This window comes from Dreissena polymorpha, chromosome 8 (assembly GCF_020536995.1).
Source record: "Dreissena polymorpha isolate Duluth1 chromosome 8, UMN_Dpol_1.0, whole genome shotgun sequence".
Classification (NCBI taxonomy): domain Eukaryota; kingdom Metazoa; phylum Mollusca; class Bivalvia; order Myida; family Dreissenidae; genus Dreissena; species Dreissena polymorpha.
The window spans coordinates 20647911-20664147 of record NC_068362.1 but is presented as its reverse complement, the minus strand read 5'-3'; the positions used below and the strand labels follow the sequence as shown (position 1 = coordinate 20664147).

The 16237-nt window shown below is 35.7% G+C and overlaps 1 protein-coding gene across 4 annotated transcripts in view; it reads right to left on the bottom strand.

Annotated features, from left to right (window-relative positions):
• LOC127841033 (uncharacterized) overlaps positions 1–16237 on the bottom strand; it is a 181211-nt gene that overhangs the window by 15757 nt on the left and 149217 nt on the right. The window contains exon 1 of one of the 4 annotated variants that reach the window (XM_052369540.1): positions 5889–6417. The exons of the other annotated variants lie outside the window; for them this stretch is intronic. Coding sequence (XP_052225500.1) covers positions 5889–6178 — 290 coding nt within the window. The 5' untranslated portion in view covers positions 6179–6417. Of the gene's footprint in view, positions 1–5888; positions 6418–16237 lie in introns of those variants that run through there. 4 annotated transcript variants of the gene reach the window in all.

Genomic DNA, 16237 nt, shown 5'->3' with positions numbered 1-16237 from the left:
TAGCAGACTGTGTGTTTGGAGTTGGAGATATATATTGCTGAGATTAATGATGTGTACATTATTGTGACCAATGATATGAATGATATCAGTGGGAGAGCATCCTATATATATTACTGAGATTTTAATGATGTGTACGTTATTGTGACCACGATGATCTGCATGATATCAGTGGGAGAGCATCCTGAATCCCACATAGTCTGTGCAACCATATGTTTCCTGGTCGAGTGGTTGGTAAGTTTCATCGTTATACACATTACACATGTTTCATTATTTTTGCTATTTTTGACACCAATTTTCATTCTGATGAACCAACAGTCAGTGCCAGTAGTCCTACTGTCATTGGTCTGTGTGCTTGTTGAAAAAAGATTGGCTTGTTTAGCTCCGAAAAGCAATGGGGCTATTTTTTGGATAAAATTTCTGGCAGTTGGCTTTTCTCATCTTTGAGCAGCTACCTTTGCCCCCTCAGTTTGTGAAAAAATTTGTCGCACACTGTTCATATTGTGAACAAATGAGTCGCGCACTGTTCACAGTTGTGAAAAATGGGTGGTGACTATTCAAAATTGTGAAAACATGAGTCGCACATTTAAAAGTCATAAAATATCAGTCGCAAACTATTGAAAATTGTGAAAAAATGAGTCGCGCAATGTTGAGTATTGTGAAAAATGAGTCGCGCAATGTTGAAAATTGTGAAAAATTAGCCGCTCAATCTTGAAAGTTGTGGAAAAATAAGCTGCACACTGTTCAAAATTGTGAACAAATTAGTTATTACTGTTCAAAATGAGAAAAAAATAAGTTGCACATTGTTCAAATTTGTAAAAATGTGTCTCAAACTGTTCAAAATTGTGAAAAAAAAATAGTTGCTATAAACTGTAAAAAATGTGGAAAAAAATAGTCGCTTACTTTTTAAATATTGAACATTTGCATCGAATTTGTGCAAAAAAAGCCATTTGCTAATGAAGAAAAAGCCCCTAGTCTATTATAAAAAGGTTTTCAGTTTAAAGAAATTCTTAATTATTTTTTATCTGCCAGTTCATATGCCTATATTATCATTTTTTTATAATGATATTGTGTGCCTGTCTAAATTGTAATTTGTTCAAGTTGTGCTATAAAAATGTTATTTTAATAATCTCTATTTTGACATTTTGTCTCAATATTGGGTTTGTTAGATTTAATTATACAATATAGTTTTTTTTACATTTTATTTGCAGAAAGTTGCAACCACATCTTTTGATAGTTCATGAACATTCTCCCAAGTGAAACTTTTTTCAACAAATTTATTATTGAGTAAAGTGTTTTTATGTTATTGTTTTATCTTTGAATGTTATAGATCTTATTTCAAATAAATATTTTTTTCTTTGTTGACATTAATTTTTTGTGTATGATATTCACTTTTTTGCCTTGCTATTTAAAGAGTGACACAAAAAAGAAACACATTTGCATCTTTAAAGTATAAGTTTTCCTGACTTCTTCTTTTGATCAAATCTGTCATGTTTATTTTTTTTTATTAAAACCTATTAAGTTTATTTTTGTTAAATTAAATGATTCTTATTATGCTGTATAATTTTTGTTCTTTTTAAGTGAAGCAAGTGAGGCCCAAATTTGTATTTGTTATATTTTTCCCATAGATGAATGCTCATTTCTTTCATGCTTTCCATTTTTTATAAACTTAAAGTTTTAATTATTACTTACTAGTTGTGGATTTTCTGAATACAATATGAATGGTTCAGTTTGTTTACATTTTAACGACGTAAGCGATATTCCACGCCTCCAAAAAAGTAGTTCTCAGTATGAACGTGACTAAGCAAACATTGAATGCTGCACAAAATAATGGTGAACCCAAATGTTATCGGATGGGGTATCTGATAACACTTTAAAAGATCATGTCAGCATCTCCAACATAAATGTGCAGTAAAGTGGCATAATACAAAAATATATCAGGCAACTTCATGCAGGCAGATATCAAAGCGGTGGTATGATAAATAGAGAATAACAGGTTACTGTCCCATCGTTTTATGAAATATCAAGCGAGACTTAGAATAATATAATGGCGAGGCTTGCCGAGCCGTTATTTTATTCGTGACGAGCCTAATATATTACAAAACGCTTGGACAGTAACCTGTTTTTCTGTTTATCATACCATATTTTCCTAAAAATCTGCAAAACAATCCATTTTTTATATTTAAAATGTACAGATCCCCGCTGATTTTGCTGATCCGGCTCTTATATGTTGACATACATGTAACAACGGCATTGGAAAAGAGGACACAAATAATCGTTTAGAGAATAATAGTTGTTTTTACTACGAATGGGAAGAGTGCACCCGCTTAAATTATAAACGTCTTGAATTGGAGATCAGGAATGGACTGCAGCGACAACATTTAATGTTTGATTAAGATACATTTCCCTTTAACACATTCCATCTTTCCATCTCCCATATAGACACCAAGTACTGGTTCTAGGCCCAGGAAACGGACTCGAGAGCATTTCAAATAAGTAGGAATTACTTTCTATGCAATCGAGCTAAAATAAATAAGTTTAAACTAAACTAACACATTCAAATAAAACTATTACATCCCCGTCATGCAAAAATTGGTCTTATAGCATATTTGGCCAGCGTAGCTAAAGATTTCGTGATATCTCCTGAGTATCCTCTACATAATGCATATCCTGAAAAGACTGCTGGACTGGAGCTACGCTGGCAGCATATTGAAGACTGCTGGACTGGAGCTACGCTGGCAGCATATTGCATAAGACCCATTTGTACATGACACTGTTATTTACAAATCTCTGCATCTTGTTAATGGAACATCAAACCACAATACTTTCTTATAGAAAATTGAAGTCACACTGAGTTATTTATAGCCAAATGGCAAATGTCAGTTGCCTATTCTGGATTACAGGAAAGATTTTCAAACTGACTGAGTGCGTACATGTACGTCATGTATGTGTGACTAGACAATCAATGATTTCAGATCTAGCATGCAAACTATATTATTTTGGTAATTGCAAGACAAATGCAAGTCAAACAACATTTACCAATATATTTTAGGTTTTCAATAATTTATTTCCATAAAATTCATGGGATCGTTATTTGATATCTTAAAAAGAAATATTGTATTATCAACATGAGGTATTTATTAATAGTACAGTCCATCTTCTCCTGACAATTTACTGACCAAGCATGGACCCTGAACGTATTGGAGGCGAAATTTATCTGTTACTGTAAATGCCTAACAGTTACTGAGCCAAAATGAATTATGCATTTCCCTACTCTGATTAGTGTTTCATCCGATACTACAGACGTGGTTATGTTGCTAATGTTCTGGGGGATACTGTTCAAATCAGCCAATGGAATGAATGGAGTGTATTCATTCGGGTTTGTTGGCGTTATGTAAAGGTCATTTAAGTTAAAAGCTGGGTTTTTAAAAGATGTTGAATGAATTTGTGTTTTGATATTACCCACTACCATGACAAGGCTATGACATATATGCTCACTGGGTGTACAGTAAATCATATGCACTAATGACAAGGTTATGGCCTTGGCCTTTGACCTAGTGAGCTGAAAATCAATAGAGGTTATCTGCAAGTCATGATCAATGTACCTATGAAGTTTCATGAGCCTAGGCATAAGCGTTCTTGAGTTATCATCCGGAAACCATTTTACTATTTCGGGTCACCGTGACCTTGACATTTGACCTAGTGACCTGAAAATCAAGAGGGGTCATCTGCGAGTCATGATCAACGTACCTATGAAGTTTCATGATCCTAGGCCTAAGCGTTCTTTAGTTATCATCCGGAAACCATCTGGTGGACGGACATATGGACGGACATACGAACCGACATGTGCAAAACAATATACCCCCTCTTCTACGAAGGGGGGCATAACAATATACAGGGCTCTTAAACCAGGCAATCACTTTTTCTAGGTATTGGAAGTAATCTAGGTAATCATAAGTAGTTTCTTGACAGCTTTAATTTCTTATTGCAGCTGGATAGAGATTTCTTCAAAATTGGCAACAAAACACTAGAAAAGAATTCTAGTACACATAAAGGTAGTGTTGTCTAAAAGGCTTGTGAGAATTGCTCATGCAGTGTGACTGGTCTGACAGTGATTATAGAGCTCATAATTTTTGTTGAATGCACTTTGTTTTACAAGTTAAAACAATACAATCATAAATCAAACATGAGATCTACTTTCCACAAAGAACCCAGTGTATAATGTAAATCTATTCTATAATAACTCCAAGCTAAAATACCTCCCATACCTGAGCATTTATACTAAAATTTAGCTCTGTACTGTTTGAATTGAAACCCACCTTCAAATTTCTTGTTTTTCTGATGCATGGTTATTAAAGCGGGTATATACGATTTTGTCAAATATTTATGAATTTATATAAACTGTGTAAAAAACTTATTATAAATATATTTCAATATAAATTAAAATAAAAGTTAAGAAGAACATGTGTCGAAAAATGCGAAATAAGCCAGATATTTCATTCTGAAATTGAAAACGGCTGTACAGCCGTATTCGCCAGCATGTATACCATACATGTACGATGTGCATCTAAACTTACGAGGGGTGTTCCAGAAGTTCATGGATTTTCGCTATAACTTTCATTTGGTGACATAAATGGACAAACAAATAGCATGTTAAGAATATTTCGTCCTTTCCAAATATACTCTCCAAATATCATGGAAATACATAAAACAATAAATATATATCAGAGATTTAAACATGTGCACAATGCGCACACCGATGCACGTGTAACGTTTCAGTTCAACGTCAATGACGTTATGAAGTTAACAACTGTCAAATCTTTTCCACATAATCACCTCCAACGCGAATGCACTTTATGTGTCGGGAAATCCACTTGTCAAAAGTGTCTCTATACCAGTCAGCATCAAAAGACGACACGATTCGCTTTGCTGCAACTGTAAGTTCCTGTTTACTTGCAAAGTGCAACTGTGATTTAACTTCCGGGAAGATGCGGAAGTCCATATGGGCCAAATCCGGGCTGTAAGGAGGACTTAGGCGCTGTAACGTGAAATTTGCCGTAAATTCTGTTTATCAACGACATTTAAACCAAATTTAAATTCTCGTAACGCTCATACTTATAATAAAATACATGCGTGTGCTGCATGTCGTTACTGAGGTCTCTATGGCAACGCGTTTCAAACGCGCTTTATGAAATTCATGCAATTTTAGCTTATATATAAATTCTTTAATAATTGGTTTGTATAATATGTAAATTTCATTGACTTACCAGCAAACTAATAAGTTATAGGGAAAATCCACGAACTTCTGGAACACCCCTCGTAGTTTAACGGTTTATAATACAAAGACGAATGCTTCGGTTATTGTAGGAAAATATGTACGTCACTATCGGCTCGGGGCGCTAATTTGTCTTTGCTGCATTTTATGAAATTCGGCTTTAATGTATAATTGTTCTTGCCTATTTTGTGTTATTGTAACATATTTTATCAATATATTACAATTTAACACATATAAAAAATGGTATATACCCGCTTTAAGGACACAGGTTATAAATGCCATCATAGGAAATATTAAACTCCCATGAATAAGAAGTTCAGGAAATTTCTTAATTATACAGTATTTCTGTGAATACAAATAACAAGTCCAGAAAAGACACAATTTCAAATTAATTTCATAAGTCATTTCCAAAAATTTGAAAGAAAGTGTAGTCGTAATTAATTTCATTGTATTTGATACTTTTCACACAAAAAATCAGGAAAAAATGTGTTTGTTAAAATACGATAAATCAAAATTGCAAACTTGACAATACTTAATTCTCATTAAAATTGTGACATTATATAGTTAATTGATTTCTAAACACATTTATGTGCCATTTTAAGTATTTCAGCAATACCTGTGATCATTGAAGGCACACTTTGGGCAGCACAACTGACTGTGGTCATCACATAACATTTCAATTTTGTCGTCCTTGTTTGCTTCACACTTCAATAGAAATTCCTCCACCTGTTTCGAAACTGGCCATTCTTTCATGTCATTCCTTCCATACGCTGAATGTTTTTTAAACCACTTATCATGCAACTGAATACATTTACCACAATAAAGTTTCAAACATGTTTTGCAGTAAAAATCTGCATTTGCTTGCTCTTTGCGTGACGAACAAATACAATTAATCCTTAACTTCATCAGAGCCTATGGCAAGAGGAGCGATATAAAATGCTGCCATTTTAATAATTGACTTAGTAAACAAAACGTAACAATTTGTTTAAAGGCAAATTCTTAATTTTAAAGTATATCTGTGAATTGAAAAAAATAGTCCAGAAAATACCAAATTTAATTGTTTGTGTATTAAAACAGTCAAGCAATCACGAATTCTGTCTTGATTAGAAACCAAGATGAACCTCAATTGTTTGAACTGAACATAAACCAACTTAATTCTCAAATGACATTCAACAGTCTGATAGCAGTGAACATGGTTACTGTAATTGGACTATTGGGTCATGTGAATATTGAATACACAGTGAAACCTTATAGATATTAAAACCACATGCGGGACTTTTTAAAAGTGGTCTAAACAGCAAGGTAGTCTTAATTGCTGAGTTTCCATGATGGACCGATACTACACATGGTTCAATATTCAATGAACGTAAGTCTGTTTGCATGAACTTTAGCATAGCTTAAACAGGAAAGTTTCTCATAACGAACAATTTCTAATGTGAGCGTAAATTTTTCGATGGTTAATGCTGATACAAAGAGTCACTGATTCAGCTGACACAACAATATACAGTAGAAAATAATGAAACAAAATGGGAACAACTTTTATGAACAAGTTTTGTTGTCACAATATTGTTAATAGGTTATCAGCTGCATACACATTTTATAAAACAGATAAATGTTCAACTATAAAAAAAAGCGAACAGAGCCGATTAAATAATGTTTTGGAGGAACGGAACAAAATAAAAAATGACACACCTCCTTCTTTCCAATACCCATTAAATGGCCCACTGCCCATGGAATTTCCCATTACTCATGTTGATTTAATCAATCTTTTCTTTTAAAAACAACTCTTTCAGTGTTTGCTTAACCGATTTGAATAACAGTATGGCATACAGGCCATTTTTATATCAATCATCAACAAAACATTCTTACACAATAATCCTAACTGTTAAATTATTGGCCGTCTTTAATCTTTAAAGTGTGTACCAAACAATAACCAAATGACACATACATTGTTCGATCATATTAATTCTTTTTCAATCAAGAATTAAGGAATCACAACAAAAACAAGGGCTGAAAAATCTAACACCTCACAGTAAATGCAATACTGTTCTTGTTAATTGGGTCACAATGACGTCGTACACAATTCCTATTGAACCAAAACCCCAAATTTAGTGAAAGTAACTAGTCGCTTGGTAGGTGTCAATTATGATAAAACATTTTGATTGGTACTGATTAAAGTGGTCATAAAAGATGTAAGCAGGTTGGTTCAATAAGTGAGTGTATCAACCAATCAAATATAGAAGGAACACTTCTGGATTTAAAACGGTTGTCGAAATAGCCAGTTAATCGTTATGATGGGTGGTCCTTTAAAGAGTTTGTACTGTATTATCTGTCAAACTGTGGCAAGGAAGATACAAAGTTGACATTTAGATAATGTTAAACAGAATGATAAGCAAGACCAAATGTATTGAGTTTTAGTGTATATTGATACATGGACTGAAATTTATGTTTAAGTGAAGGAGGCTAAATGTCTAACACAGATTAAAAGTAATGTTGCTTAAGCAAAGAACTGTTTTTAACTGTTATGCTTAGTAATTTAACTACAAAGTGTTATCTTACCTATGAAAACCTTATGCCAATTGGAACAAATGTTCCCAATATAGGACACCATACAAGTTAAAACACATATGAACTGAACAGTATCAAGATTTGATTTTCTTTGTTTTCATATTGTATATAAAGATAAATAAAAGATGTTTAGAGATAATGTTATAGACACATTAAATGACAACACATCTGTGTGATGCAATATTTAATACATTGAATGAGCCAGTCTAGCTAATGTATTAAAAACACACTAGTTTTCTTTTTTTTAAGCAGGGTGCATGTAAGCCTGAATAGTATTCAAAAGGTCTTCTGAATATGCTGCTTAAAATAATTCAGAAAATGTATACATGGTTCAAACAAAAATCTCAAACCTAAATTCAAGCACTTTTTAAGGACTTTTTAAGGCCAAATTTTCATTTTCAAGGCCGAGAACCGTATGTTAGTTTCCTTTAAAAAATGCATTTTCAAGCCAGATTAACACAGTATATATCATTTATTTGCTCTAACACATTAAACTAATTTCACAATAAATCATTTGTGTTATTTCTAATTATTACATACACATAAATGTTATCCATCCTTAACTCAATGAGTCTCACTTATGTATTTACTTTTTAAAGTTATTACAAACAAACACACTGTCTCTTTATATGCTCACATCAAACAGACTAGTTCATTTCATTTAAACAGAAGTCATTTACTATAACATTTTGTATTTCACAGGGCTGTTGTTGTTAATGTCTGTTTTAGATTGCACAGTTTTAACAATAGCACCTTCCTGTTTCACCAAAAAGCACAATGCAGGACCCCTGTTTGCTTCTCAATTTCATGTTTTCTTTGTGGGTTTCCCCTTTATCGTGGCTTTTCAAAGCGCTTTCACCCATTCCCCCCGACACCAATGGTCTTTATATAGACCCAACAATGTGCTTTTCAAATGTCATGTGTTTTCTGTTCCGAGGAACATTCATAACTTTCGCGCAAAACATAACGATAAACGTCATTTTGACAACTTCTTTATGACCAGAAAATAGCGCCATGAATATTCATGTTTAAAGAATGTTGACGTATCGTATAAGTTGTAATTATTTAAGCATTTTTCTGCATATCATCGGTGTTTATGACCAGAAAGTAGCGCCAGGAATATTCAGTTAACCACTCTGGTTTGAAACGACACTTCCCCATCACTGAATTTTTACTCGCGAAAATTGATCACAATGGCGAACCTCTGACGTAATACACATAATCTGTGACGTGTACACTTAATGTTTCGTACCCAATAGTGTACGAAACTTATATTTTGGTACACATTTTTTGCGCGAAGGAATTTATGATAAATTTTCGTAATATTTTCCTTAAGAACGATTTAAGTTTATGGCGATGATAAAAGTAATTTTGAACAAAATAAAAATTTTCAAGGCTTTTTTACATGAAATAAGTATTTTTCTAGCACTTTTTCAAGGCCAACCTTTGTTCAAGGGCTTTTCAAGCCTAGGACTCGTTTTCAAGCACTTTTCAAGCCCTGTGCGAACCCTGGTATAACAATTAAAAGCAGACAAAGACTGACCATAATTATTTGGCTAGCAGAAATGTCATTTTTCCAAGAGATTGGCTAAAGTTACAACTTGACATTTTCTTACAATTACAACTTTCACCTTTTATCTAATTATTTAATGATTCTAGAAGTAAAAACACCATCTAGTTTTTTTCTTTGACTTCTTGGGTTAAGCACACAACATATATATTTATACTGTTGAGTGTCTCTATATTTTAGCTTGATTGCTGAAAAGCCCAAAGCTTAATTAAGACACTCTGTTTCCTGTAAAGAAAAAAAACTGTGCTTGGTGTCTTTGAAGAAGCTGCCAAAATGAAGTATGACCCAAGACTGTCTGGTTGCTAGGGAAATACCACATCCCTTGTATAGTGCAACCATATTGCTGTTTACCACCTAATTTTATTTTGTACCCAAGGCCACGACTTTTTTTTTTATTGGTTTACAAAAATTATTTTGAAAATGGTCCATCGGGCGGTCGAAAAAAAAAAAAAAAACATCATTGGAAAAAAAGTTAATACTAATAACATCAGAACAAAGACAACATATCTTTTATAACCTTAACACAGAGACAAAAAATCAAATTATGCAATAAAACACATCTATATCTTCAAATGAAATGAGTCCTAAAAGCACCTTTTGTAACATCAGGCAATTTTAAACACTCCATTACATGACATGCGTTCTTCTCCCATTAAAACGAAAAACTGCGCTTCATTTCCATAATTCGATGCGCACCATTACGCAATGCGATGCCCGTTGCATAAATCTTATATAAGATAAACTACTCATACACAAATTACCTGGTATGTGTTTGCTCTTACTCGACTTATGAGATCGTGCATGAAAAAAAATCGAGGTAGATCGATCCATGCGTCGTCGCGGTAATGTTTGTCAAAGTTGTTGTTGTCATGAAAACTCGTTGATTTACAAAGCAAAACGTCTTATTTGAACTGACGCGAATTAATTTAATCATATTTGTCAACTTCGCTTTTGCTTTATTTTGATAATTTAATCCAAAGTTTAATGTTAGCAAGTGTTTTTGTTTACTGGAATTGTAAACAAGGAGTCAGTTAAAGTCTTCCGAAAATGTGCAGCCTGTGTGAATTGACAGTTTGTCATCAAAGGAAAGCCGCTTTCTGTCGGAAGCAATAAAGCGACAAATTTCATGCCGAAAAAATTGGCTTCCTTTGTCTAGCAATCAACATGCCGAACCAATCGTGTGTTTGTTTCTCAATTGCAATCCTCCAATTTAATAAAAGCACGTGCATAGCTCCGCCTTCGAATCTTTTGCAGAGAACGGAGGCGGAGTTTAACTGTTAATTGAGCAAGTGTTTTACGCAAGTTGAGTTCCGATTTGCCGAAATTACTCGGCCCTAAGCATTGAAACGACAAATACATTTATCAATGATTTTCCGAGATATACCGATTTGTTCCGATTTCCAAACTTTCTGTACAGTTCCTATAAACTATGGCAGACGTGTTTACAAAATTCCTAAACACATATATCGTAAATAATGGCAGTGTTTTATTGGATTATTTATACTAATTATCAAATACTTTTTATCTACTATAATATCGGGTTTGTTTAATATAATTAACATGTTAAACAATATAGTTGCGTCACAGACTCGGAAATAAATTTTGATGGGGTCGACATTTTACTGACGCTGATTTTCTTATTGTCTGTAATTTTTACCCGAAATAAATTTTGAGAAGTGCCCATAAAAGGACTGGTACATAATGTGTCACATTGAAAAATATCCCGATCTCTGCAATATATGTGAACCAATCGGTGATTGTACGTACTTGATTTTATTCGCAACCGTACTCAAACCAGATCGATTTTTTTCTCGTTTCGCTCGTTTTGCAGTGCGGTCGGGAATAAAATATTTAAAAAAAAGACGATTTTCCGATTTTATTTTTTTTCCCATTTTCCAAAAATTAGGGTCGGCGGTTTTGTAAACCAAGAAATATAAAAGTCGTGGCCCAAGCAAGCTCCAATTGGCACACACATTAACAGGCAGTAAGGTAAGATTAACATCTGAATTTAAATATAAGACATTGAGAAAACAAAGGTGCGATACTCATAAACTTCAAGTGTCTTTTGTGACTTTGACCTGCGCACCTAACATAAAACCCCTGACCCTTGCAGTTAAAAGTAAAAAAATATATCAATAATTACTATACAAGTGTTATTTTTAATATGTTTTTATCTCTGGAGAGTGGTAAGTGTTGACCCAATGGGCATGATTTCAACAGCTGTAGCAGAGGCCTACTATAAGACGTTACATGCCAAACAACAAGCCACAGGGCTTTAATTTTTCAGAAAATAATATTTTCAAAGTTTTCACTACGTACACATAATAAAACAGGTTGCCCCGAGGGAAGGGATCATTTTAACCCCAGACGCATGATTTTAACAAAGTTGTTAGAGGACCACTATACGATGTTCAACAACAAATATATACTCCAAGCCTTAATGTTTGAGAGAAAGGTACCAATTTTTTTTAAATATGTAAGGCTATATAAATTTATTCACCCTTGGGCATGGCCAGTCTTTACTTAAAGGAAGATTTTTGAAGAAACTTGGTTCACAATACAATGATACAGGCCAAAAGCCATAATCCTCTGCCTTAGAGTTTCAAAGAATAATTGTTTAAGTGTTTGCTCTCTATACTTATACATGTAAGACAAGCAAGTGAACCTCAGTGGAGTGCCAATGTTTACCTCAGGGATTTAAAAAAAAATATTTGGAATAACTTCAAACGAAACTAATTATCAACAAGAATGATTTCTATATACTCCCTCGATGAACTAATTTTACCTTTAGTCTTATTTTGAACCAGACAGAAGCAATGTCAAATATGGTGGTGGTAGTTGTGGTCGGTGTATAGTGTTGGTGGTGGGTGCTGGTGGTGGTGAGTGTTGGTGGTGGGTTGTGGTGGGTTGTGGTGGTGACGGTGGGTGGTGGTGGTGGGTGGTGGTGATGGGTGGCAGTGGTGGCTGTGTGTAGCAGTGGTGGTGGGTGGTGGTGGTGGGTGGTGGTGGTGTGTTTTGGTGTGTGTTGGTTGTGGGTGGCAGTGGTGGTTGTTGGTGGTGGTGGTAGGTGGTGTTGATGGTTGGTGGTGGGTGTAAGTTGGTAGGTGGTGGGTGGCAAATATGATGCTGGGTGGCTGTGGTGGTGGTGGCGGTGAGTGGCAGTGGTGGTCGGTGGTGGTGATGGTGGGTGGTGGTAAGGGGTGGTGGTGGTTGGTAATGGCGGTGGTGGTGGTGATGGTGGGTGGTGATTAGTGGTGAGTGGTGGTGGGTGATGACAGTTGTGGTGGGTGGTTGTGGTGGTAGTAGCGGTGAGTGGCAGTGGTGGTGGTGGTGGTGGTGGGTGTTGGTTAGTCGTGGTGGTGGTTGGTAGTGCTGCAACAATACGCCAAAAACCATATTGCAATATATTGTCAGTTCAAAAACCCGTATTGCAATATATCGCAATATATTGCTAACTTGTACCAAAATTATAACTTGCCAATTACCCGATAATCCCGTATATTCCAGTTTTAAAGCAAATTTTGGTAAATATTTACTATATACCCGTAAATGTGCTCAAGAAACACAAACATTCGCAAATTTTATTAAGTATCAAATACATTTTGGCATTTGTTACTATTTAAAGATGTGATGAAATAACGTCCGACCCGGGCGTTTTTTTTCCACTGAACACACGTAATTCACCTGACGTGATGTTCCCATTTTTATACAACACAAAATACACCCATACTTTCCATGCGACGTTCTACATGCCTGTATAATTTGTGCGCGCTTTTTATTGAGACAAAGGATAAAGCAATTTTTTATTTGACGCTATAATTTTTTATTGTTGCATTAGCATTAAAATTTTGAAGCTTATTTAAAAAATTTGGATAACAAATTTAATAATGCTCAATTCAAAATCGAACGAAACATTTACAGCTGTGCGCAATTAATTCAACAAAAATCTGTTCAAAAGCATCTAACGAATGCTCCGATGTAACAACGTTACTCCATATAATAAACTTTTCAGAATGCTATTTTTACGAAAAAAAATATTTACACTGCTTTGTTTTGTTTACCTTGTTATCATTATTTCGGATGGCTTTTCTGGACGAAATGTGAATGATTTTTTGTACAATTTTCGTACCGGTAAGATGAAAATCGTATCGCAATACAATATGCGGATTGCGTATTGCGATATATACCGATATACCGGTATATTGTTGCAGCACTAGTGGTTGGTGATGGCTGTGGTGGTGGTGATGGTTGGTGGGTGGTGGTTAGTGGTGGGTGGTGGTGGTGGTGGTGGTGGGTGCATGGCGGTTATGGTGGGTGGTGGTGGTAGCGGTGAGTGGCAGTGGTGGTGGATGGTGGAGTGTGGTGTTGGGTGATGGTTAGTGGTGGGTGGTGTTGTTGTTAATGGTTGGTGATGGTGGGTGGTGGTTAGTGGTGGGTGGTGTTGGTGGTGGTGGTGGGGTTTATGGTTGGTGATGGCGATGGAAGTGGTGATGGCGGGTGGTGGTGGTGGTGATGGTGGGTGGTTGTGGTGGCGGTAGGTGGTTAGTGGTGGGTGGTGGTGGTGGAGTGTGGTGTTGGTGGTGGGTGATGGTTAGTGGTGGGTGGTGTTGGTGTTAATGGTTGGTGATGGAGGTGGTGGGTGATGGTAAGTGGTGGGTGGTGTTGGTGGTGGTGGTGGGGTTGGTGGTTGGTGATGGCGATGGTGGTGGTGATGGTGGGTGGTGGTGGTGGTAGGTGGTGGTTAGTGGTGGGTGGTGGAGGTGGGTGATGGCGGTTGTGGTGGGTGGTGGTGGTGGTGGTAGCAGTGATTGGCAGTGGTGGTGTTGGTGGTGGGTGGTGGTTAGTGGTGGGTTGTGGTGGTGGTGATGGTGGGTGGTGGTTAGGGTGGTGGATGCTGGTTAGTGCTGGCTGGTGGTGGTGGTGGGTGATGGCGGTGGGTGGTGGTAGTGGGTGGAAGTGATGGGTAGGTGGGGTGAATAGTTTTATAATGCAAAGAACACATTGTCCTGATTGTTATATTATGCAGCAAACACATTGACCTGAATGTTTTACTATGCAGCCAACAAATTGATCTGATTGCTGTATTATACAGCCAACACATTGACCTGATTGTTGTAATATGCAGCCAACACATTGACCTGATTGATGTATTATTCATGTAGTAGTACTGGTGACATACACTCCACTACTACTATAAAGGTCATTGACAAAGCCTATGGTCAAAATGTGAACACATTGAGTGTAATCGCCCTCTCGTGCCAGCAAAAACAACACGTTGACAGGTTGTCATTTTTGACAGTTCTACTTCCACTTTCATTTTGTGATATCAAACTATTAACAATTATGTGGCTGAGAAAAATATCGCCATTGCTTTTTATGCCCCCGGTAGGGTGGCCTATATCAGTTGAACTGTCAGTCAGTGTGTCAGTCTGTCCGTCCGTCCGAAAACTTTAATGGCCATAACTTTTTTAATATTGAACATAGCAACTTGATATTTGGCATACATGTGCATCTCATAGAGCTGCACATTTTCATTTGTGAAAGGTAAAGGTGAAGGTCATCCTTCAAGGTCAAATGTCAAATATAAAGCGTCAATCTGTCTGTCCAAAAACTTTAACATTGGCCGTAACTTTTTCAATATTGGCGTGCATGCGTATCTCATAGAGCTGCACATATTAATTGGTGAAAGGTCAAGGTCATCCTTCAAGGTCAAGGTCAAAGGTCAAATTTTGCAATATCGAAGATAGCAACTCCATATTCGGCATGCATGTGTATGTCATGGAGCTGCACATTTTGAGTGGTGAAAGGTCAAGGTCATCCTTCAAGGTCAAAGGTCAAATATATGGCTTCAAAGCTGCGCAGCAGGGGGCATTGTGTTTCACAAACACAGCTCTTGTTTAATATATTGTCTGCACATTTCTTCAAAAAGCTTACATCAATACACGATTTTCTTCGTTTATTCAATCATTCCTGACAGACTTGTGTACATATTTCGCTTACATTTTGACGCGCTTAGGTAGGACCGCATTACCGCTTCCGAAATGTGTATTCATACTATTGCCTTCGAGGAACTTATCTGATGTTTGACGGAAAGGGCCGAAAATGTGCGAGTGTGGGTCAAGTTCCCCAAAGGTACTACTTTCCCATTTCCCCAATTTTTTTTCCGTACCTAAAATTTTTTGTACCCAAATTGTTTTCGGTCCCAATTTTTTTGTTCCCAAATATTTTTTTGTACCCAAATTTGTTTTCATACCCAAATTTTTTTCGAACATTTTTTGTACCAAATTTTTTTTTCGTACCAACATACACAATTGTGGTGATTGTGGTGATGTAGATAAACTTAACTTGATGCTTTTATATCCATCCTCTCAAAAGCATCGTCACACCGGTACTGTCAGTACTTTGATTACAAATAGCAATGTTCACTTTTTTTTTAGTGGGAAAGGGTTAAATAAAAGGTATGGTTAAATAGAAAATATAATTAAATATTTTGTGTATATTAGTATTTGCATATAAATTCAAACTGTTTAATCAGACTACTATTAACCCTGACATGAAAGGTTTAAGATTCATTGCAATGATATGGAACTTGTAATCTGTGATTCTACTTTCTAAAATTGTGTACACACAAGAATATTTACTTGAATTTTGTAGTTACTTTATTTTATCCCCAGACAGTTTTTGTTATTTTGCTCCTGTGCATATTTCATCAGTGTGTAATTAAATTGCAATTAAACTGTATTTAAATTGTATGTAATTGTATTTCTAATCTGATAAATGCTATAACTTTGATTGTTATTGCTTATGTGTATTCACATGCGTGAACA